The sequence below is a fragment of the Elephas maximus genome, chromosome 19, assembly GCF_024166365.1.
Source record: "Elephas maximus indicus isolate mEleMax1 chromosome 19, mEleMax1 primary haplotype, whole genome shotgun sequence".
In the NCBI taxonomy this organism is placed as follows: Eukaryota; Metazoa; Chordata; class Mammalia; order Proboscidea; family Elephantidae; genus Elephas; species Elephas maximus.
Window position 1 is genome coordinate 26714721 of NC_064837.1, and position 25779 is coordinate 26740499.

The window sequence follows — 25779 nt, forward strand, 5'->3', positions numbered from 1 at the left end:
TCGTATAAAGAGTGGATTGGAGGAGAGGTTCAAATGGATGTAGGAGTCCAGTCATGGGACAATGGAGGTGTAGAGTAGGGTGTTGGAGATAAGGTAAAGATATTCAGGAGATAATTAAAAAACTCTTGGTGATTAATTAGATGGGGTGAGGGGGTGGTGAGGAAGAGGAGGGTATTAGGATAGTACCAGAATTTCTACTTTATGTAACTGGATGGCACAGTACAAGGCTAGATAGGGACATCATCATGAGTTCAAGGTTGTTTTTTTTTTTTTTTTCTGTTTTCACTTTATTGAGCATACAATTATATTTTGTTAAATGCGTAGATCCTAAGTGTCCAGTTTTGACAAGTGAGCTTACATTAAGATATAAAATTAATATTTTACCCCAGAAAGTTTACTTGTGCTTCTTTTCTGTTACTCTCCTTCACCACCATCACACCAAGAGACTAGCACTATTCTGATTTAGTTTTGTTTTAGATTTGTTAGTTCTGTTCTAGAACTTCACATGAATGGAATATACAGTATTTACTCTTTTGTGTCTGGCTTCTACCACTCAGCATGATGATTTTGAGACTTATTCATGTTGTCAAGTGTATCAGTAGTTCATTCTTTTTTTTTTGGCGAGTAGTATTTCACTATATGGATATACCACATTTTGTCTATACATTAATCTGTTGATAGACATTTGGTTTGTTTCCAATTTTAAGCTATTATGAATAAAGCTGTTAGGAGCATTCGTGTATAAGTTTTTGTCTAAATATATATTTTTATTTCTGTTGGGTAAATATCTAGAAGTCAGAGTAGACGTCTTTGAAAATGTTAGTTCTGAAGAGAAGAAACAGTGGTCACTAGAAACACGTGAACATCAAATCAGGATTTTTTTAAGTTAATGAGAGAGACTTGATCATGTTTAAAAGTCACAGAGAAGGACTGAGGAGTTGAATACATGAGAGAAAGAATGATTGATGGCTTCAAGCTTTGTGGGAAGGTTACATGGGCTGAGTTCCAAAATTATTTTTGGGGAAATTAGTCTTTATGGTCAACACCCATGGAAGCAGCAGTCAAGAAATCAAATGACGTATTACATTAGGCAAGTCTGCTCCAAAAGACCTCTTTAAAGTTGTAAAAAAAAAAAAAAAAAAGCAAAGATGTTACTTTGATGACGAAGGTGCGTCTGATCCAAGCCATGGTCTTTTCAATCGCCTCATATACACATGAAAGCTGGACAATGAAAAAAGGAAGACAGAAGGATTAATGCATTCAAATTGTGTTGTTGGCAAAGAATATCAAATATACCTTGAACTGCCAGAAGAACGAACAAATAGTCTTAGAAGAAACAACCAAAATGCTCCTTAGAAGCAAGAATGTCAAGACCTCAGCTCCTTACTTTGGACCCATCATCAGGAATGACCAATCTCTAGAAAAGGTCATTATGTCTGGTAAAGTAGAAGGTCAGCAAAAACGAGGGAAACCCTCAAAGAGATGGACTCAAACATACCAATGATCATGAAGGTGGCACAGGACTGGGCAGCATTTTGTTCTGTTATACATAAGGTCACCATGAGTCAGAGCTGAGTTGACAGAACCTACAACAACAACAACAAGTCTTTATCGGACAAAGTGCAGCTTCTCTATCTTAAGAGGAAAGAAAGAAGGACAGAATGGTGAAGTAATAGATTTGTGTATTTTTGTGTAAGAAAGTTGAGGAAATTCCCATCTGATAGCCTTTTCTCTGTAATGTAAGATTTGAGGTCATCTGTTATAGGTGAGGAGGCAGGAGTGGGCAAGGTCTGCAGTTTGAAAAAAATGAAGGAGGTTTGAAATAGTCTTGAGAGTAGAAGAGTGAGTTGAACAGAAAAATGCAGGATTGTTGACAGTGTTGAGGGTCCATTTGAACTGATACTGAACCAATGTGCCCAGTTGTCTTTAGCTGCTCTTGTGCATGTGCAAAGAAATTAGAATGTTGATGATTTTTGACAGGCAAGTGCCACAAAAAGCAAATCAAGATAGTTAAGTAGATTGTCAAGAGTGTTATTTAATGATGGAGTATAGAATCTAAGCTGAGTAAGGAGGGAAGTTAATAAAGGAAAGTGTTGATGGATACAAGAAGATAGAGATATTAGAGGATTAGCAGTCCTAAGGAGGTTGAAGACCTTGGCAGTGGAAAAATTACATATCAGCCTTTGTAGCCTGTTTTACTTTCTTAGTAGCTTGAATTCCATACTTTAAAAAAAGTAATAAAACATTGTAATACTCATGTTGCTGAATGCCAACCTGAAATGGGGAACGTTCTGCTTGGTTACACTGTTATCTGTGTTTACTTTACCTAGCAGAATTGTTTTAAGAAATAAATTTGCTAATTTTGAACTATTGTAATTCTTAAATTATGATTTATGTTTATAATTCTTAGAATTGTTCTTAGGTTCCTAAATCTGTGTACCATGAAAGATTTTATTTATTTATTTTTATTGTGCTTTAAGTGAAAGTTTATAATTCAAGTCAGTTTCTCATACAAAAACTTATATACACATTGTTATATGACCCTAGTTGTTCTCCCTACAATGTGACAGCAGACTCTTTCTCTCCAACCTCTATGTCCCGTGTCTATTCAATCAACTCCTGTCCCCCTCTGCCTTCTCATCTCACCTTCACAGACAGGAGCTGCCCACAGTCTCATGTGTCTACTTCAGCGAAGAAGCCCACTCCTCACCAGTATCATTTTATGTCTTATCAAAAAAAAACCAAACCAAACACAGTGCCGTTGAGTCGATTCCGACTCATAGCGACCGTATAGGACAGAGTAGAGCTGCCCCATAGAGTTTCCAAGGAGCGCCTGGCGGATTCGAACTGCCAACCCTTTGGTTAAGAGCCATAGTACTTAACCACTACACCACCAGCATTTCTTTATATCTTATAGTCCAGTTTAATCTTTGTCTGAAGAGTTGGCTTTGGGAATGGTTTTAGTTTGGGGCTAACAGAGTCTGGGGGCCATGACCTCTGGGGTTCCTCCAGTCTCAGATCATTAAGTCTGGTCTTTTTACTAGAATTTGAGACCTCCATCCTACTTTTCTCCTGTTCCATCAGGGATTCTTTGTTGTGTTCCCTGTCAGGGCAGTCATTGGTGGTAGCCAGGTACCATCTAGTTCTTCTGGTCTCAGGCTGATGGAATCTCTGGTTTATGTTTCCCTTTCCTTCTTCTGGGTTCATATTTTCCTTGTGTCTTTGGTGTTTTTCATTCTCTTTTGCTCCAGGTGGGTTGAGACCAATTGATGCATCTTAGATGGCAGCTTGCTAGCTTTTAAGACCCCAGATGCCACTCACCAAAGTGGGGTACAGAACATTTTCTTAATATACTTCGTTATGCTAATTGACCTAGATGTCCCCTGAAACCACAGGTCCCAACCCCCACCCCAGCTACTCTGTGCCTCGAAGTGGTTGGTTGTACTCAGGAAACTTCTTAGATTTTGGATTAGTCCAGTTGTGCTGACTTCCCCTGAGTTGTATGTTATCCTTCCCTTCACCTAAAATAATTCTCGTCTACTATATAATTCGTGAATACCCCTCTCCTTCCCTCCCTCCCCACTCTTGTTACCATCAAAGAATGTTTTCTTCTGCGTTTAAACCTTTTCTTGAGTTTTTATAATAGTGGTCTTATATAATATATGTCCTTTTTTTTTTTCACTTAACTTTTATTGAGCTTCAAGTGAACGTTTACAAATCAAGTCAGACTGTCACATATATGTTTATAGACACCTTATTCCGTACTCCCACTTGCTCTCCCCCTAATGAGTCAGCCCTTCCAGTCTCTCCTTTTGTGACAATTTTGCCAGCTTCCAACTCTCTCTATCCTCCCATCCCCCCTCCAGACAGGAGATGCCAACACACTCTCAAGTGTCCACCTGATATAATTAGCTCACTCTTCATCAGCATCTCTCTCCTACCCACTGTCCAGTCCCTTTCATGTCTGATGAGTTGTCTTTGGGAATGGTTCCTGTCCTGGGCCAACAGAAGGTTTGGGGACCATGACCGCCGGGATTCCTCTAGTCTCAGTCAGACCATTAAGTATGGTCTTTTTGTGAGAATTTGGGGTCTGCATCCCATGGTCTCCTGCTCCCTCAGGGGTTCTCTGTTGTGCTCCCTGTCAGGGCAGTCATCGATTGTGGCCGGGCACCAACTAGTTCTTCTGTTCTCAGGATGATGTAGGTCTCTGGTTCATGTGGCCCTTTCTGTCTCTTGGGCTCTTAGTTATCGTGTGACCTTGGTGTTCTTCATTCTCCTTTGATCCAGGTGGGTTGAGACCAATTGATGCATCTTAGATGGCCGCTTGTTAGCATTTAAGACCCCAGACGCCACATTTCAAAGTGGGATGCAGAATGTTTTCATAATAGAATTATTTTGCCAGTTGACTTAGAAGTCCCCTTAAACCATGGTCCCCAAACCCCTGCCCTTGCTCCGCTGACCTTTGAAGCATTCATTTTATCCCGGAAACTTCTTTGCTTTTGGTCCAGTCCAGTTGAGCTGACCTTCCATTTATTGAGTATTGTCCTTCCCTTCACCTAAAGCAGTTCTTATCTACTAATTAATCAGTAAAAACCCTCTCCTACCCTCCCTCCCTCCCCCCTCGTAACCACAAAAGTATGTGTTCTTCTCAGTTTATACTATTTCTCAAGATCTTATAATAGTGGTCTTATACAATATTTGTGCTTTTGCCTCTGACTAATTTCGCTCAGCATAATGCCTTCCAGGTTCCTCCATGTTATGAAATGTTTGACAGATTCGTCGCTGTTCTTTATCGATGCGTAGTATTCCATTGTGTGAATGTACCACAATTTATTTAACCATTCGTCCATTGATGGACACCTTGGTTGCTTCCAGCTTTTTGCTATTGTAAACAGAGCTGCAGTAAACATGGGTGTGCATATATCTGTTTGTGTGAAGGCTCTTGTTTCTCTAGGGTATATTCCGAGGAGTGGGATTTCTGGGTTGTATGGTAGTTCTATTTCTAACTGTTTAAGATAATGCCAGATAGATTTCCAAAATGGTTGTACCATTTTACATTCCCACCAGCAGTGTATAAGAGTTCCAATCTCTCCGCAGCCTCTCCAACATTTATTATTTTGTGTTTTTTGGATTAATGCCAGCCTTGTTGGAGTGAGATGGAATCTCATCGTAGTTTTAATTTGCATTTCTCCAATGGCTAATGATCGAGAGCATTTTCTCATGCGTCTGTGAGCTGCCTGAATATCTTCTTTAGTGAAGTGTGTTCATATCCTTTGCCCACTTCTTGATTGGGTTGTTTGTCTTTTTGTGGTTGAGTTTTGACAGAATCATATAGATTTTAGAGATCAGGCGCTGGTCGGAGATGTCATAGCTGAAAATTCTTTCCCAGTCTGTAGGTGGTCTTTTTACTCTTTTGGTGAAGTCTTTAGATGAGCATAGGTGTTTGATTTTTGGGAGCTCCCAGTTATCTGGTTTCTCTTCGTCATTTTTGGTGGTGTTTTGTATTCTGTTTATGCCTTGTATTAGGGCTCCTAAGGTCGTCCCTATTTTTTCTTCCATGATCTTTATCGTTTTAGTCTTTATGTTTAGGTTTTCGATCCACTTGGAGTTAGTTTTTGTGCATGGTGTGAGGTATGAGTCCTGTTTCATTTTTTTGCAAATGGATATCCAGTTATGCCAGCACCATTTGTTAAAAAGACTATCTTTTCCCCAATTAACTGACACTGGGCCTTTGTGAAATATCAGCTGCTCATATGTGGATGGATTTAATATATGTCCTTTTTGTGACTAATTTCACTCAGCATAATGCCCTCCAGATTCCTGCATATTATGAGATGTTTCACAAATTCATCGTTGTTGTTTATCATTGCATAGTATTCCATTGTGTGAGTATACCATAATTTGTTTATCCATTCATCCATTAATGGACACCTTAGTTGTTTGCATCTTTTTGCTATTGTAAACAGTGCCACAGTGAACATGGGTGTGCATATATCTATTCGTGTGAAGGTTCTTATTTTTCTAGTATATATGCCAAGGAGTGGGATTGCTGGATCGCATGGTACTTCTATTTCTAGCTTTTTAAGGTAGTGCCAAATCGATTTCCAAAGTGGTTGTACCATTTTATATTCCCACCAGCAGTGTGTAACTGTTCCAGTCTCTCCACAACCTTTCCAACGTTTATTAGTTTGTGTTTTTTGGATTAATGCCAGCCTTGTTGGGGTGAGATGGTATCTCATTGTAGTTTTGATTTGCATTTCTCTAATGGCTAATGATCCTGAGTATTTCCTCATGTATCTGTTATCTGCCTGAATGTCTTCTTTGGTGAAGTACCTATTCATATCCTTCTCCCAGTTTTGAACTGGGTTGTCTTTTTGTTGAGGTTTTGCAGTATCTTGTAGATTTTAGAGATTAGACACTGATAGGATTTGTCGTAGCCAAAAATTTTTTCCCAGTCTGTAGGTTGTCTTTTTACTCTTTTGGTGAAGTCTTTGGATGAGCATAAGTATTTGATTTTTAGGAGCTCCCAGTTATCTAGTTTGTCTTCTGGTGTTTTTGCATTGTTAGTAATGCTTCGTATACGGTTTATGCCATGTATAAGGATTCCTAGCATTGTCCCTATTTTTTTATTCCATAAGCTTTATCATTTTAGATTTTATATTTAGGTCTTTGATCCATTTTCACTTAGTTTTTGTGCATGGTGTGAGGTATGGGTCTTGTTTCATTTTTTTTGCAAATGGATATCCAGTTATGCCAGCGCCACTTGTTAAAGAGACTGTCCTTTCCCCATTTAACAGACTTTGGGCCTTTGTCAAATATCAGCTGCTCATATGTGGATGGATTTATGTCTGGATTCTCAGTTCTGTTCCATTGGTCTATGTATCTGTTGTACCAATACCAGCCTGTTCTGACTACTGTGGCGGTATAGTAGTTTCTAAAATCAGGTAGTGTGAGGCCCCCTACTTTATCCTTCATTTTAGTAATGCTTTACTTATCCAGGGCCTCTTCCCTTTGCATATGAAGTTTGTGATTTGTTTTTCCATCTCATTAAAAAATGCCATTGGAATTTGGATCAGAATTGCATTGCATCTGTAGATCACTTTGGGTAGAATGGACATTTTCACAATGTTGAGTCTTCGTATCCATGACCAAGGTATGTTTTTCCAGTTATGTAGGTCTCTTTTAGTTTCTTTATTTTGATGAGCAGGTTTGTTAACTTTCTTTGTGGTTATCTTGAAATTTACCCTTACCTTCCTAGGTTTGAACCAGTGTATTATTACTCGGTATTGCCTTGCCTTCCTCTCCATTAGAAAGTTCTATACCTATACCGTTTATTCCCTCTTTTGTTGTTCTGACACCGTTGTCAATTACAGATTCACCTCACAGGTTCCTTGTTGCAACTGTTTTCTTTTTGGATAGTCCTTGCGAGTTCATTTCCTAGGTGGGTATCTGGCTGGTACAATCTTGCCTCCTAGATTCAGGCTGTGGTCTGCTGTTGTTTGTTCTCAGACTGAAGGACTTACTCCCTTTAATAATTCTTGTAAGTTTGGTTTGGTTTTTACATATTCCCTTAATTTCCATGTTTCTGGAAATGTCTTAATTTCACCATCATACTTGAATAAAAGGTTTGCAGGATATATTATTCTTGGTTGGCGATTTGTTTCTTTCAAGGTTTTATATACGTTATCCCATTACCTTCTTGCCTGCACGGTTTCTGCCGAATAATCAGAGCTTAGTCTTATTGTTTGTCCTCGATGTGTAACTTTATGTTTTTCTCGAGCTGCTGTATCAGTTAAGATTTTGTGGTTCTTATCTTTTGTTTTGTTTATGTGGTGGGTTACATTGATTGTTTTTCTAATGTTGAAGCATTCCTGCATACCTGGTATGAATCCCACAGGGTCATGGTCAATTATTTTTTTGATATGTTGTTGAATTTTATTGGCTAGAATTTTGTTGAGGATTTTCTCGTCTAAGTTGATGAGGGATATTGTTCTGTAATTTTCTTTTTTTATGGTGTCTTTACCTGGGTTTGGTTTTTTACCTGGTTTTGGTATCAGGGTTATGCTGGCCCCATAGAATGAGTTTGGGAGTATTCCGTCCTTTTCTATGCTCTGAAATACCTTTAGTAGTAGTGGTTTAACTCTTCTCTGAAAGTTTGGTAGAATTCTCCAGTGAAGCCATCAGGGCCAGGGCTTTTTGGGGGGGGAGGGGGGAGTTTTATAATTGCCTTTCCATGAAAGATTTTTAAAAAATAAATCTTTTTTTTTTTTTAATTTTATGTTTCCAAAATACTGCAAAGAACTCCCGTATTTTCTCCACCCAGATTGCCCAGTTTTTCCTTATCTTTCATGCCCTTGACCATTTTTATTAAAAATGCAGACTTTACATGCTAGAGGATGACCCTCTATTTCCTCACAACCAGACTCAGGTCTTCCAGTCTTGTCAGGATTCCCACGGAAACCATACTCTGCTCTTCTAAGTGCATCATCACATAAGGAGGCCCATGTTGACCCACCCCACCACTGGTGATGTTAACTGTGATCACCTGGACATGTTGATATCTGCCTGATTTCTCCACGGTAAATTTACCTTTTCCCTTTTGATATAGAGCAGTGTTTTGTGGGAAGGTATTCTGAGATAACACTAATGTCCTGTTCATCATCAAACCTTCAGTTATTAGCCTTAACAGTGAAGACCTACCACCTGAATTGACCACTTTTCCTCCAGTGGTTGCCAAATGGTGATTCTCTATTGCAGTCACTCCTTCTATATTCATTAGTTAGCTGCTCTAAGAGAGGGTTTTCACTTCTTTCATTTACTACTGATTCATTTACTTATCTTAGTATAGACTCATGGATTTCTGTTTTATTCAGTGAATTGTAGTCTGTTACTATGATTATTTATTTTGATGCTCAAATTATTTTTACTTTGGGCAGTGGGAGCCCCTCAGGTTGACTTCTAGATCCCTTTGTCACATCCCCATCATTCACTGAACATTTCCTTGCTTTCTGGAACAGTAAGGTAGTTCAAGTTCACCTTGTACTTGCCCTGCCCTGTGCTGGAGTCAGCTATTTCTCTTATGCGCCCTTTTAGTGGAGGATGGTATTTAGGAACCAGGATCTAGTAGCTCATTGCTCCTGAAGTATCATTGCTTCTAGGCTTTCTCAGCAGATAAAGCTGGGAAATGTATGTATGTATATGCACACGCACACATGCACACACACACACATCTTAAACTATTTCTCTATCTATGTGTGATATGTTTTGAAGCCATGAGTTCATACCTATACTTCCAGTTTCAGTCCAGCAACTCAGGATCCTTTCTAGCTTTTCCTTTCCTCACTTTCTCTATCAGGGAGAAACTTGACTGCCATTATGTTTAATTTGTTCAATCAGTTTGCTTATTTGCTCAATGTGACAGTCTCTCAAGATTTTTTTTTAACCGTTATACCTCACCATCTGCTCTGGTAAATTGTACCTATCTCCTTAAAGTTTACTTTCTGCTATATGTTCATACAGATTTAGCTACAATTTTATTTACCCACCCTTCCTCCTTCCCTCCTATTAACAGTAGGAAAATGCCTTCTCTTTTCTAAAATGAATCCTTTCAATCTGGCCTTGGATTTCATTTCTCCCAAATAAGAAAGAAGAACAGAAATCATAGTTTTTGTAGCTGCTTTAATTACCAACTGAAATTTCTGTCTGTAGAGAATATTACAATTCTCACACTGATATGGTAGGCTATACCCTCTACCACTCCAACTCCCCACCCTCCCCCTGCGTCCCCTTCCCCCTTTCTCCCACCTGCCACTGTAGTCAAGATTCCTATGATTGGCAGTCGGATGATAAGCCAGATAAAACCGTGTCAGGTGGAAGTAGCATATCAATAATAAGGGCTCTAATTTCCTTGCTTTATATTAGAAACAATATTATAGTAGAGAGTCTTATATTAAATATTTTTTAAATGTGGCACTTACTTTAAAAAACTGAAAAGCAGAAAAGATAAGAGCAAAAAAACTCAGCTACCACCTAAAGGTAGCCACAGTTAACATTTTGGTGGATGACCTTCCAGTCTTTTTTTCTATATATATCTATTTTTATTTAATTTCTTAATACTGACAGACTTATGTTTGTGATAAGCAAGAAGAATTTGGCCAGCTAACATTCAGGAAATTGACTGGATTTTTCCCAATTAAAATGTATTTTCTTGATAGTATATTCCTTTAAGTATTTTGTGACCTTAGCTTCCCTTTTTCAAATCATTTCTTAAAAGTCAAGATACATCTGAAAGATCTCAGAACTGTGACGTGCAGTTTAAAGCAAAGCGTGAATTTCTAATGAGTGGTTTGCCAGATTTGTTGAAACGACAGATTGCAAAGAAATCGGCTGCTCTGGATGCATACAATGCAGCGAGTACCAGTTTCCCGAGAGTTGTTCATATTCAACAAAAAGATGATGGTGAGCTTGTTTATTGCTTTTGAATATTTATTCTTCAAATGTTAGAGGTAATATGAAACTACATGAGTTGGTGGTTAAAGAGAAGGCTAAGGTTGAAATATAATGGTGCTTTTAGTGGGCATTTCAAGTGTATGTTTCATCCTCTTCTTCAACCTAGGACTCATTTTACTGGTGGGATGGGTAATGAGACCAAAGGAATCCTTACCCTTTCTTCCAGAGATAACAGGAAAACGTGGGGGACCAGAGGGGCACTGTGTTCTAAAAGGAAGTGGTTCCTTTCTGAAATCAGAACCCATCACCAAGCACAGAGGAGCTCTAGTCCTTGATCTGTCTACTGTTAAGTGGTCACAGGAAGTCTGTTTGCCTTCCTTTCAGAAGAGCTTTTGCTGTTTAGTACCATATAATGTTTTCTGGAATACACAGGCAACAAGTTAGCAGTGTTTCGTTGCCCTCGTTCAGTCCTTTCTCACATGCACTGTCTTAGTCGTCTAGCGCTGTTGTAAGAGAAATACTGGAAGTGGATAGCTTTAAGAAGGAGAAATTTATTCTCACAGTCTAGGAAAAAAAAAAATGATTTTTTAGGAGGTTAGAAGTCCAGATTCAGGGGGTCAGCTCCAGAGGAAATCTTTTTCTTTCCGCTCTGGAGGAAGGTCATTGTCATCAGTCTTCCCCTGGAATAGGATTTTCTCCACGCAGGGACCCTGGGTCCAAAGCATTCGCTGTGCTCCTGGCACTGATTTCTTGGTGGTATGAGGTCCGCCCTCTCTGCTTGCTTCCCTTTCCTTTTATCTCTTGTAAGATATAAGGTGGTGCAGGCCACGCTCCAGGGAACTCCCTTTACATTGGATCAGGAATGTGACCTTAGTAAGGGTGTTACAATCCTACTCTAATCCTCTTTAACATAAAATTACAATCACAAAATGGAGGACAACCACACAATACTGGGAATCATGGCCCAGCCAAGTTGACACATATTTTGGGGGGACACAATTCAATCCATGACATGCATCCTATGCAAGAGTGGGCTGTTTGCACAAGTCTCCTGTACAGTGGTATTAGCCTGATCATAATCTAGTTCTGTTTGGATCCAAATAATATAGCAGCCGCAGTCTTAGTTATAGCATATCATCACTGATAATGTACGAAGCCTGTATCTTTAATTGGTCATGGCTCCTACCTAGAGCTATTCTTGTCAGTACAGAAACCGTTATATTCGCCTCAGCTGGCTTTGCGGTTTGGTTCAGTACACTCCCTCTGGCCATGAAATTCTGTACTGTTCTCTGTTCTTTTCCTTTTGAGTTTTGTTCAGCAAATCTTTCTAGTAGTCTCTTCTGTTTTATTTCCCATTCAGCTAATGGCCATTCAGTTGATTAATCCTTTCTTGCTGTCTCTACTAGCCCAGTTTTATATACCATTTTCTAATAGTGTATTCAACTACAGAAATTAGTCATGCTTTTCTTCCAGAAAATTGATAAGCCCGTTTTCATAGGAGTGTCACTGTAAAACTTAGCATATCTACTTACATATGAGCAGATGATGGAAGCACAGAGGAGACTTTTTTTTAGTGCCTTTAGAGTTATTGAACACTTGCTATCGTCTGTAACTCTGCTGAGCACTTCACGTACATGCCTAGTTTAATCCCGTAACAACTCCAGGCGGTTGAGTATTTTAATTGTCACCCCCACTTTACAGATGAGGAAACGAAGGTTTCGAATCTTGTTCATGATTACACAGGCAGTAAGTGGCAGAGACCGGATTTGAATCCAGGTCCACCTGACTTCAAAGTTCAAACTTTAACCAGGGTGCTATCTGCCCCTAAAATTTTTACCTTGAATATCAAGGTTGAACTAAAAAGAAAAGAAAATTTGCTAATATTTGCTTACTTTTAACAACTGGGAGAGAGGACTAGGTAATTTTTATTAATTGTATTTATTGAAAGTGAGGATTTTGTTCCCTGTGTTGTCATTTGGCTTTTGGTACTTTTCTGAATTTATGTAATTGTTGTCAGGTCCTTTAATGTTTACATATTTAACATTCACTAAATGGATAGTATGTAAATGAAGTTAAGATAAATTTTCTGTTTTCCTTTAGGGTGCCGTTTGTGGCATTTGACACTACCCTCTTGTCCTCTCTTAACTAAATTTAAAGAACCAAATACTAAAGTAATAGATGTCTCAAAGCGTGCTATTGCCCTTGGTGAATTTTCAACATTGAATTCAAATTCAAAAAGCAACAATTCTGCTGTTGTGGTAAGTATTAGAGAGCTTAACCATCGTAGTAGTGTTTCTTTCACAGAAAAAGAAAATGGGTACCTACTATTATAGTCTAGAGTTCATTTTTCCAAGTCTAATTTAAGAATAAATACAAATTACAGTATATATAGCTTTTAAATATCCATAGAGCTTTAAAAACATTTTAAGAATTAATGGTTGCCAGTTTCAGAGGAATATTATATATCACATTTATGGTCAGCATTGTAATCTAATGTGTAAAGTACAATAAGCTGAAAGAGAGAACAACAAAAATATGAATTCAGTCCTTCAAAAGCTGTGCAAATACAGCTTTGCTATCAAGGTTGTATTTACTGACTAAAGCTACTCCTACATTAGTAATGACTTATAATAGCAAGTGGCTGGTTGTATTGTAACTAACATTAATAGACGATCTGGGCCTTTTATTAAGTATTTTATCTGTATTGCAGTTTATGGGAACAAGGAAAGATTTTACTGAAAAAGTAAGGAACCTTTTGCTGGAGGAGATTAGGTGGTCAAATCCTGAATTTTCTTTGAAAAATTATTTCCCTTTGCTTCTGAGAAAACGAACTGAGCACCTGGTACTTACTGAATGTCTTGGTAACCAAGGTTAGTGGTGATTATTATTGTTTATGTTAACATTTCAGTTTTGGAAACATTAAGACTTAGCCATTGATTCTTGGAAGTAGTTGCCACGAACAGAACGTTGCTTACAGCTGGCAGGGAGAATTGTACAACTAAAATAAAAGCATCTTGTGCCATTCAGTGCTGGCTTCTGCCAGCTTCCAGAGATGCCAACCCAAACACAGCTTTAATTATATTAAAATATTAATAATTCATTTAAGGAAAGCCCTGGATGAGATAATTATAACTTTAACTTGTACAAAAAACAGCCTAAATAACATTGCCAGCTTGATTTCAGTATGTCACATTTGATTGTTGGCTTTATATTTTATACTGGATGTTTTGAAATGATACTAAGATTGTTGTTACCGTTGAGTCAATTCCATCCTAGGAGGGCTCCATGTTTGCAAAGTAGAAGTGCTCCATAGGGTTTTCAGTGCCGTGACTTTTCAAAGCAGATTGCCAGGCCTGTCTTCTGAGGCCCTCTGGGTGGTTTAGAACCGCCAGCCTTTCAGCTGGTAGTCAAGTGCTTAACCATTTGCTTTATCCAGGGATTCTAATATTAAGATTATACGAAAAAACCAAATCCATTGCCATCAAAGTCGATTCTGACTCATAGTGACCCTATAGGACAGAGTAGAACTGCCCCACAGGGCTTCCAAGGCTGTAATTTTTACAGAGGCAGACTACCACATCTTTCTCCCGCAGAGTGGCCTGTGGCTTTGAACCGCCGAACATTTGGTTAGCAACTAAGTGATTTAACCACTGCACCATTTTATTAAGATTCTAGGGTATTAAAATTGTTTTTTGTTGATTAGTAAGTACATGCCTATCTGTAATTCTCAAAATAGAAAACCCACAACTAGAACCCGATGTTAATCAAAAAGAAACTAAAAGGAAACGAGTGGAAACTGAAAATTATAAGTCTAAAAGAAAGAAACCAAATGAATATTCAGAAAGTCCAAAAAAGACAAATGGGAAACTTGAAGAACTTGAGAGAAGAAACAACTCCTCTGGGATAAAGTTAGATTCTTCCAAAGGTATATTTTCTAAAACATCCAGGAAGAAACAGACCGTTTTAAGTATAACATGTAAAGTGGAAACAGAAGGAGTAGAAGATTTTGATATTCTAATAATAGATGATGACAAAGAATCTACACCAGCAGTATCTTCTATTCCTGGTAAATTAGATTTTCTCCCTTTGGACCTAAAATTCTTCTATTTTTTAACCTCTCATTTTTTCCTCTCTCTTTTAATATATATATGGTCATTGCAATATTCTAACAATATGTGTGTAACATAAGATATAAAAGCCTTGCTAGTCAGAGATAAGCACAGTTAACAGATTGGTATTTAGTCTTTGATTTTTCTCTGTTTCTATAAATATGTATACACTTTTTAAACCTGGGTACATACTATACATATTATGCCACACCCTGTTTTACTTAACTCTGACATGTTTCTATTTAGTTTGTATACCTTTTCTGAAGTTTTCGCATTGAATTAATTCACCCATTTATGTAGCTTTTTCGTATGTGTTGACATTTAGTAACGCAAATCTCCTATCATTATGTATTTTATTGTGGCAAAATATATATAACAAAACTTGCCATTTGAAGCATTTCTAAGTGTACAACACAATGGAATTTATCACATTCACAATATTTTGCAATCATAATTGTGTCCAAAATTTTTCATCACCCCAAATAGCACTCTGTACCCATTAAACAATAACTCTTCATTCCCCCATTTCCCTAGCCCTGGGTAACCTCTAACGTGCTTTCTGTCTGTGAATTTGTCTGTTCTAGATATTTCACATAAGCGATGTGAGGTAGGGGGCCGACTCCATTCTTTTGCATGTGGAAATCTTCTTGTCTCAGTACCATTTGTTAAAGAGACTGTTCTTTCCTCATTAAGTAGTCTTGGCATCCTTGTTGAAATCAATTAGCCATAGATGTATGGGTTTATTTCAGGACTCTCAATTCCATTTTGTTGTCCATATTTCTATCCTTATGCGATACCATTTTGATTACTGTAGCTTTGTAGTAAATTTTGAGATCAGGAAGTGTGAGTCCTCCAACTCATGCTTTTTCAGGAATTTTTGGCTATTCAGAGCCACTTGCAATTCCATATAAATTTGAGGATTGGCTTTTCCATTTCTGAAAAAAAGGCTGTTGGAATTTCGATAGGAATTGCATTGAATCTGTAGGTTGCTCTGGGTAGTATTGACATCTTGATGATATTAGTCTTCAAATCTATAAACGCACGATGTCTTTCCATTTATTTAGGTCGTCTTTAATTTCTTTTAGCAGCGTTTTGTAGTTTTCAGTCCATAAGCCTTTTACATCCTTATTTAATCATTAAAAAAAAAAAAAAAAAACTATTTTCATGCTTTACTCTACTAAATGAGCGGGTACACTTGCCCACCTCCCGAAATCCTGTTGGGATTTTGATTTTGCGTTAGCTTGTAGATTCATTTGGAGTGGACTGGCAGCTTCACAATATCCAGTCTTCGCAGTGTGGAGGGTAGCATGTCCCTCCATTTACCCAGCTTAACTTCGTAGGATGTTTTAATCAGTTTTCTTGTCGGTGGTCAAAAGTAAGCTCCACTAAAGGTTATGCGCCTTTGCTCTTTAGACTATTTTTTCTTATGCTACAAATTATTTTTCATGTTTCTTATTTCTTGAGTGGTTATTAAACATTTAAATGTTTGCTTTTAAACCTCACTTTCATGCCCCTTTATGGTGCTTAGTTTTTTTAAGAGGGATGTGTTTTGGTGTGAAGGATTTTAAATGTAAAGTTTTTAATTTGCTTGGCGTTTTGTTGATATAAATATTCATACAAATACCTGTGGTTATATTGTAATAATATTATAAATATAAATTATGAATATATGTTTATGTCAAGGAAAGGATATCTTAATACATATTTTTTGCTTTAGATTCTGGAATTGAAGACATGCTTTGGACGGAAAAGTATCAACCTCAGAATTCCAGTGAACTCATAGGCAATGAGCCAGCCATAAAAAAGTTACATAGGTTTGTAAAATTTGTAAAGGAATTGAGAAATAGTTTATGGAAGTAGCTTTACTATTTGTTTTTTTTATTTTCATTAAAATTTAAAAATTATGAAGCATTACATTATGTGGTAAAATCTTCTTTAAAAACACAGAAGGATTCTAAGTGAATAGAGGCAACTGCTATTAAAAGTTTCCCACAAAACCTTCTATAAGAAATTTTATGCATATTTTAGCTTCTTCCTTCTTGACAAATGGGGTCATGTCAGTACTAATAAGAGTCCACAGTCCCCCGTCTACAATTCCCAAATACAAAAAGTTCTGAAAACTGGAAGTTTAAAGTTTGTTAGGGTCTTTACCTATCCCACTTCGTAGGAATTCATATATTTTTTAAAACAGAACCATTAAGTGATTTTGGAGGTACTGCCCCGGACCCCAGTGTGGGCATATGCAATGTGTGGTATGTGTGCCTTTCTAATACCTGAAAAAGTCTGAATTTTAAAGCTCAACCTGGCTTCTCATTAGCTGCTGTAGAGTCAGCTCTGACTCACGACCTCATGGGTGTCAGGGTAGAGCTGTGCTGCGTATAGCGTTGTCAGTGGCTGATTTTCCAGAAGTAGGTTGCCATGTTTTTCTTCTAGGGCATCTCTGGGTGGGCTTGAACCTCCAACCTTTTGATGAGCAGTCAAGTGTATTAACCGTTGGCACCACCCAGGGACTCCTTTCTAATACAAGTGTTCAATGATTTATCTTTTCCCCTACTGATGTACTTCTAGGTTTTCCTTTTAGGAGCTAATATGAACAATGGTGCAGTAAATATCTTTGTACTTATAATCTTATATTTAGGCAAAAATTACTTCATTTTAAAATATTCACGCCCATGGAAAAATATTTTATTTAGTTGATTCAGAAGCACTGTGGAGAGCTTAAAAACTAGTGATAGGCCATAACTTCCAACAGCAATAATTTTGATACATAGCCTAAGAGATATTTATGTTCCGTGAATTGTTTTTATTAACACACATTTTCTTATGACAGTTGGCTGAAAGACTGGAAAAGAAGAGCTGAGGTAGAAGAAAGACAGAATTTGAAGGGAAGAAAGGATGAGAAACAGGAAGGTATTTTGAGTCATTTTTCCTCCATTTCACCAAATATTTTCAGAATTAGATTAGCGATGAAGTTCTATAAACTTTCCTAATTGGTATTTCATATTTGGTTTTCTGGTTTTTGTAAATAAAATTGCCATCATTTATTGGCAAGAAGTTTGTGTGATTTGATTTTGTGAGGTAGAATTATCATTTTATGTGCATTTGAATAATTTTTCAGATCCATCGGACAACATAGATTTTAAAGAAAGTTCAGATGATGAAGAGAGTCGTCTTTGCAATACTGTTCTCATAACAGGGCCAACTGGAGTGGGGAAAACTGCTGCTGTGTACGCCTGTGCTCAGGAGCTTGGATTTAAGGTTAGTAATAGCTACGGTGGAGAGTATTCATGAATTAAAATAAAACATAAACCATTCTCCCTTTTTTCAAATATTGTTCTTTTAGATATTTGAAGTGAATGCCTCTTCCCAGCGCAGTGGTAGACAAATTTTATCTCAACTAAAGGAAGCCACTCAATCCCATCAAGTAGATAAGCAAGGTGTGAACTCACAAAAACCTTGTTTTTTTAATAACTACAACATAGGCAAGTCACCAAGTAAGTAAACTATTTTCCTAAGCTATAACTTTTTGGGGAAAAAAAGTCTAATAAAAAAATTGTAATTATCAGTATTTTGCCATTCATATTTTATCTTCTACACATACCCTTTTTTTTTTTTTCTATTTTAAAATAACTCTCAAGACCATCATACCGTTTTACCCATAAATACTTCAATATTTATCTCTAACTGCTAAGGACTTTTCTAAAAACGTAACTACAATATCATTATCAGACCTAACAAAATTAACTCTATCCCTTAATATCATCTAATATTCAGTCTGATTTCAGTTTTCTCTTATTTCAAATGGCTTATTCAAATCAAGATCCAAACAATATCTGTGTTTTATATTTGATTCATGTTTCTTAAGTTTCTTTTTATCTTTGTAAAAATTCTCTTACCCTTTCTTTTCATGTCATTTATTTGTTGAAGAACTTGGGTCATCTGTCATAGAATTTCTCACATCCTGCCTTTGGCTAATGGTGTCCTCAGGGTATTTAACATATTCCAGCTTCTTCGAATACCTTTTTTGATTGAATGTCAAATACTTTCTTTAGATAATTTTTTTATTAGATGTCAGACTTTGTGAAATTTACCTTGTTGGGTCCTGTATGTCTCTATATTTCTGTAATTGCTTTTGAGCTTTGTTCTGGGATCACACTGGAAACAGTGTGCTCTTTTCAGGTATTGCTTTTAAGCTGTGGTAGGCAAGACTAGAGCAGTATTTAGTCTAGACCGAATTTTGTGCCAGTACTGAGGAAAACCCTTCCGACTACTCTATCCAGTGCCCGTGAATGATGAAGCTTTTCGCTCTGACTGGTGGGAAGAATATTCCCAGCTATCTGTAAGCCCCAGAAATTGTTTCTTCTAATTCTTTGCTGATCAGTATTTAGTTGAAGACTTGGCGGAGACCCTCTTGCAGATTTTCAGAGCTCTCTCCGTGCAACCCTCTTCTTTTCTGTGCTCTGTTTGTGAATTCTAGCAGACTTGGTCTCCACAGACTCCTAGTTTCGTCTCCTCAACTCAGGGAGACCTCCAGCCTCCAGCCTCCTCCTATGTTCCCCCTCCCCATTGTGGCCTGGAAACTCAAGGCAATAAGCTGGGGTGTCCTAGGGTCCACTTTGTTAGTTTCTTGTCTGTCAGGGATCCCTGTCCTTTTTGTATGATGTCCAAAGTCTAAAACAGCATTGTTTCACGTATTATGTTGAGGTTGTGTTTTGGTTTTTTTGTTATTTCAGATGGGAGGATAAATCCAGTCCTAGTTACTGTATCTTGGCCAGAAGCAAAATCCATTTTTTGTGTGTATATGTGGTTTTCATATTGTCCCATTTAATTGGCTCATGTCCTTTGGATATAGCCCCAGTAGTTGTTAATATTTTCTTCCTGGTGTGTCAAGATGTCCCAGACCCATCTTATTCATTTCTTGCCTCAGATCTGCAGTTAATGATTTCTCTAACGAACTGATTCTTTTGGTGGAAAATTCTTTAAATAGAATATTTCAGTAAAATTTAACCAGGTACTTACTATCTCAAAGTAAAATTTGGCATGTCTTTTCTAAAACCAGTCTTTTGACTGATGCCAGTCACTGATTAAACAATTCTTGGTCTATGTCAGTAGGACGAAATAGAGATTTTTTTCATAAATTGGAATTCATCAAATATAAAGAAATACCTTTTGTATTAAGATTATGTCCCTTTTACTTTGTGGTGTTGAAATGTCCTGTTTTTATGAAATGATGGTTATATCTATTATAACTTTTTCAAAAGGTATTCTTTTATCAAAATAGACAACCCTGCATCATTTCCCAAATATGTTTTTAGAGATTCTAATGCTCTAGCAAGTCTAAGAACCAAAAGAAAAGTAAAAGGCTTTTGTAATTTGCACAGTGTCACCCTAATGTATGCACACCCACTCCTCAAATATTGACATGGGTAGGTTCCAAAGACCAGGTCATTATGCGAAAATCGGCATTGGGTGAACGTGGGAGATGATCACGAAATGGAAGATGACTAAATCATTACATCATTACATAACTGCCAAATTACATCATTACGTTACTGCCAAAACCACTGAGGCCATGGCCCAGCCACATTGACATATAATCTTAACCATCATAGCCAGCATTATTCTTGCCTCAAACCTTGGCATTTATTACTGCTGGACATAGGTCATTAATGCGCAAAACAGTTGGATAATAGGTTTTTTACTATTGTCGTAAATGCAAAATGTTGGATAACAGGATAGTTGATAAATGAGGAGTAAATGTATTGAGTATGACTTGCCTTTTACCTTCAATAAATTGACAGTTAAGATAATAAATACACTTGAAACTAGGAAAAATAAGCACTGATTTATATGCTACTGAGTATACGTTTTACAGATTTCAGAAAAGGGTTAAAGTTTTCAAAGAAGGCAGCATGGGGTTGGGACTTGCTTTGGGCATTCAAAAATATTTTGAGTTGATAGTGGTTGTCTCTGGGAAGTGGAGTATAGAAATGAGTAGATTAAGGGGTTACAGTTTTTCATTCTGTGTCTCTTATTTTAAAATAATAAGAATTACATATATTACTTTGATAAAAATACATATTAGAATAAAATGTTTTGCACTTCAGGAAGATGCAAAAGTAAAGGAAATACGGAGTTACAGACGAGATCAGTGGGAACAGAGGCACAGGGATGAAAATTTTTCAGTAAACCTGTTGAGCACCTATAATATCCAAGAGTTATGATAGAATCTATGGGAATGGGAGATACAGAAAAAGATTAGGACACAATCATGGAATTGTATACATAGGGTGGTATGTGAGGAAGATCCTTTTCTGAGGCCATATGATAATAATAAGACATTAGGACTGAATCAGGGACTGCGGGGAAAGAAAGGCATATGCCCTGGACCATGGGGCTTCTGGAGGGTAGAGATCAGCCATTTGTTTTTCAACTTTGTATCCATTCTCCATAGTATCTCTTGAAAAACATTTATTTGCAATGTCAATTTACTGTGCTGCTAAGTTGAATAACTAAGTTCTGTAACGTGCTCAGTCTGCACTGTTACTGATTTTCCTTCATCCTCTCTTGACCTCAGGCAGAGAAAGTCAATGGAAGGACTGTCAACATTATTTGCTTCAAGAACATGCATTGCTTTGGAAAAGAATGTCTTTTCAAAACGAGTGGTTTTCCCTTCTGTACTGGTAGAATAAATACAGCAATATAGTAGTATGTTAAGAGCATTTGAGTATAAGGATGACAGAAATTTCTGTATCTTTAACTGGTAACAGTAGAAATGTAGAATGTGGATAGCTCTATTTTGATATCTGTTTAATTTTTTAAATATTTATCTTTAATTTGTTTTTGGCAGAAAAATTAAGCTCCCCTAGGAAAGTTGTTACATCACCAGGAAAAATTCCTCCGCCCTCGCCAAAAAGTAGTGGACCAAAGCGAGCACTCCCTCCTAAAACTTTGGCAAATTATTTTAAAGTGTCTTCTAAGCCAAAAAATAATGAAGAAATAGGAACACTTCAGGAAAATAATAAAGGTAAGATACTACGTTGACAGAATGAATTTGATATGTTTTTTTATTTTGGTGACCCTGATATATAAAAATATGAATATATTTCATGAAGTCCTCTTGCTATTTATTAAACCTTAGCTACAGAGGAGTCCTGCTACTTTGTTTCAGTTTTGATAAGTGATTTCAGTTTGAGCTTAATCTGTAAAAATATCCAGTGTTCTATTAACAGTTGATTTTACCAAAAATATTAATATTCTGTTTATGTAGGAATCAAAAGTTCTTTTGAACAGAAACAAATTACTCAGCCTAAATCTGCAAATACAGTTAATTCAAACAAAGAATTTGGAGTGGAGGAATCCAACAGGAAAAATGCAACTTCTCTTATTCTTTTTGAGGAGGTAAGCTTATAGATATTTCATGATAAAGCTTATTTTAAAGATTACGAGTAATGTTTTCCTACAAAGGATTATAAAATAGTTAAGAAAGTCAGGAATATTTCTATTTGAAATTAAAGCAACTGAAACTGACAACCGTAGAAGAATTTTTTTCAGGAAGAAGACAAATGCAATTTGAGTTTACTAATAGGGTCACTATGAGTCAGAATTGACTCGACGGCAATGGGTTAATTATTGTTCGGAAACCCTGGTGGCATAGTGGTTAAGTGCTATGGCTGCTAACCAAAAGGTCAGTAGTTCACATTCACCAGGCGCTCCTTGGAAACTATGGGACAGTTCTACTCTGTCCTATAGGGTCGCTATGAGTCGGAATTGACTCAACAGCAGTGGGTAGGTTTTTATTATTGTTCAGTGATTATGTAAATTATTCTGGCCCATACCTATCCAGTTAAACACATTAAACCCTTTGCCATCAAGTTGAATTCTGACTCTTAGCAACACTATAGGACAAAGTAGAACTGTCTCATAGGGTTTCCAAGGCTTTCTTTACGGAAGCAGACTGCCACATCTTTCTTCCGTGGAGTGGCTGGTGGGTTCAAACTGCCAACCTTTCAGTTTGCAGCCAAGTGCTTAACCGCTGCGCCCCCAGGGCTCCTTATATCCAGTTAAAGGTGGGTGCATTTCTTTGGTTTAATGTTTGATAGGTTATTAACTTTTTTTTATAGTGTTAGACATGGTGAGCTTTCAGCATGGGCTGAATTCACACTCACACTGTTCATTAATTTTGTCTCTAACGGACATGTTAGTCTATCTTCTATGTGTACGTAACTGATACCCAGTAAGTCTGTTGTAACACAGTACGTTAATATTCTTACAAACGGTTTGTAGGTTGATGTAATTTTCGATGAAGATGCTGGGTTTTTGAATGCAATCAAAACATTCATGGCAACAACTAAAAGACCTGTAATCCTTACTACAAGTGGTAGGTAACAATGATTTTAATACAATTAGTTACTTTTTTTTTTTACTTTTAATTAATTTTAGTTACTTTTAATTAAAATATTTTGGAAAAATATTTCATTTCAATTAGAAATGTTCATTTGGAAGTCAGTAATTAAATTTTCTTTGCCCTTTTAAAATTAGGAGACTCCTAGATCATTTTTTAAACTAAAAATTCAAATTTGCATTCGATTTTCATCTTTGAGTACTTAAAAAGTTAATATATTATCTTGCTAGTATCAAAATGGTTTTAAAAATGAGTACTACTGTGGCTCACTGTGTTGGGCGTTAAGAGATTTAGGATGCTGAGAATGACCTAGAATGCAGATGGAGATTTATGGACTAGCCAATTTTCATAGATAACGTATCAGATTCTTCTCCTTGCTGTTTCCTCACACCTACAATTAGACCAAACCTTCTCTACTACTATGCCACCATTTGCAGTTTTGGTCAAAATTTTTTATGGAGCACAATCTTTCCATAGTTCCTTAATACTGAACTTCCTCCTTAGTTGTTGCTTTGCTCCTGTTAGCACTTCCATATGGATTGTTGCATGTATTAGCTAAAAGTAAACCATCATCAGCCTAATACAATTGGTCCACCTCCCCAAAAATTAGCATTCAGTGTTTAATTTCAAAAACCCATACAATTTAATTTTGTTCATTACAGAGATTATATTGTAATATTGTTCACTAAATATTTTTCATTACAGATATTCAATAGGATATCTCTGCTATGGGTTTCTATAGAAAAATGTGTTTGTAGTAGACTCTACTTACACATTAATAGCCCATTTCACACTTAGTGATTGTACTTTAAAATAGTGATAAAAATCTTACTAATTATAAGTCTGGTGGTAGCTTATTTAAAAGATCAGAGTTATTTTAAAGTAGAAAGTCAATTTTTTTTTATTGTGCTTTTTTTTTTTGGTTTTAGGTGAAAGTTTACAGAGCAAATTAGTTTCTCATTAAACAACTAATATACATATTCTTTTGTGATATTGGTTACCAATCCTGCAAGGTGACAGTACTCTCCCCTTCTCAACCTTGGGTTTCCCATTTCCATTTGTCCAGCTTTCCTGTCCCTTCCTGCCTTCTCTTCCTTGCCCCTGGGCTGGTGTGCCCATTTAGTCTCATATACATGGTTGAGCTATGTGTATTATTGTTTGTTTTATGGGCCTGCCTAATATTTGGCTGAAGGTTGAACCTCAGGAGTGACGTCAGTACTGAGTTCAAAGGGTGTCCCGAGGTGTCATGACCATTCTTGTCGAAGTCTTTTTGTGAACATCTACTTTCGTTTGAAAGTCAATTTCTTAAGTATTTATAATTTCCATGATACTGAATTTTCATTAACAATGAAATATAGAATATTCCCATAGAAAAAGTATAACTGGGAAAAGTGATTTCAGTGGTTTTAATGTAAAAAAAAAAAATGTTTTTTTTTTTTCTATAGATCCAACATTTAGTTTAATGTTTGATGGATGCTTTGAAGAAATCAAATTTAATACACCTTCCCTAGTAAGTTCTGAATTTTGATGATCATAAGTTACGTATCACAATAATATAAAAGATAGTTTATTATGCTTTCAGTTATAATTTTAAAATGTAGCTACTAAGTGATATGTTAATATTTTTTACTTTGGGCAACTTTTTGATTATTATATTTTCTTTTTTGCTTTAAAAAAGATTTTTTTCAAAATCAAACTAAGTTTTTACTAGACTCCAATCAGTGTTCATTAGGGGTTTTCATAGTAACGTACTTTATTGAGGTAAAATTGACTTATAGATTAAGTGCACTAATCTTAAGTTAGTGCATTATGTGCTAACGTATGTAAACACCCATGTAATCATCACCCAGGTGAAAATACGGTACATTTCCACCACCTCCAAAAGCTCCCTTGGGCCCCTTTTCAGTCAGCAAACGCCCCCCACTGTTCCAATGTGTATCACATAGATTAGCTTCATCTGTTTCTGAAATTTCGTATAATAGGACACAGATATTATGTGCCCTTTTTTTGTGTGCCTGGCTTCTTTGATCCACATAGTGTTTTTTAGTTTTATCTATGCTTTTCTGTCAGTGGTTACCTAGGTTTGTAGGAAATAAGGAGAAATGGGGAGTGACTGCTTATCAGCATGGAGTTTCTTTTTTGGAATGGTGAAAATGTTCTGGAATTCGAGAGTGGTAATGGTTGCACAACTGTAAAACCATTGATATATGCACTTTAAGTTGGCAAAATGTATAGTATATAAATTTTATCTCAATACACCCATTATAAACCAAAAAGCAAAATCAAACTCGTTGCTGTCAAGTTGATTCCGACTCCTAGTGATCCTGTAAGATAGAGTAGAACTGCCCCATAGGATTTCCAAGGAGCACCTGGTGGATTCGAACTGTCAGCCTTTTGGTCAGCAGTCATAGCTCTTAACCACTATGCCACCAAGGTTTCCACATCTATTATATTTTTTAAAAATATGACTAGTCTGGATTGAGTTGTGCTAAGGTATAATATAAACACAAGATGGAAGACTTAGTACAAAAAAAGACTAAAATATCCCACTGATAATGTTTTATATTGATTACATCTTAAAATAATATTTTGGATCTATTGGATTAAATAACCTAATTAAAATTAATTTCATCTGTTTCTTTTCATTTTTTAGTATGGCTCCTAAAAAAATTGAATTACATACGCAGCTTGCATTTTTGGCTTGTATTTTATTTTCATTAAACACCACTGCCCTAGACTCTAGATCTTCTTCATTCTTTTTTTTTTTTTAGTAATATTTTACTGTGTTTTAGGTGAAAGTTTACACAGCAAATTAAG

General features: G+C 36.6%; 1 protein-coding gene across 2 annotated transcripts in view; it reads left to right on the top strand.

Annotated features, from left to right (window-relative positions):
* Positions 1 to 25779, top strand: part of ATAD5 (ATPase family AAA domain containing 5) — a 52021-nt gene that overhangs the window by 13907 nt on the left and 12335 nt on the right. Inside the window, exons 7-18 of one of the 2 annotated variants that reach the window (XM_049859018.1) lie at positions 10274 to 10458; positions 12550 to 12707; positions 13160 to 13319; positions 14186 to 14374; positions 16276 to 16372; positions 17389 to 17468; positions 17677 to 17816; positions 17902 to 18052; positions 21409 to 21585; positions 21829 to 21959; positions 22845 to 22938; positions 24408 to 24472. In XM_049859018.1, the coding sequence (XP_049714975.1) occupies positions 10274 to 10458; positions 12550 to 12707; positions 13160 to 13319; positions 14186 to 14374; positions 16276 to 16372; positions 17389 to 17468; positions 17677 to 17816; positions 17902 to 18052; positions 21409 to 21585; positions 21829 to 21959; positions 22845 to 22938; positions 24408 to 24472 (1627 nt within the window). Of the gene's footprint in view, positions 1 to 10273; positions 10459 to 12549; positions 12708 to 13159; positions 13320 to 14185; positions 14516 to 16275; positions 16373 to 17388; positions 17469 to 17676; positions 17817 to 17901; positions 18053 to 21408; positions 21586 to 21828; positions 21960 to 22844; positions 22939 to 24407; positions 24473 to 25779 lie in introns of both variants that reach the window. The other variant, XM_049859017.1, reaches the window with a different exon arrangement.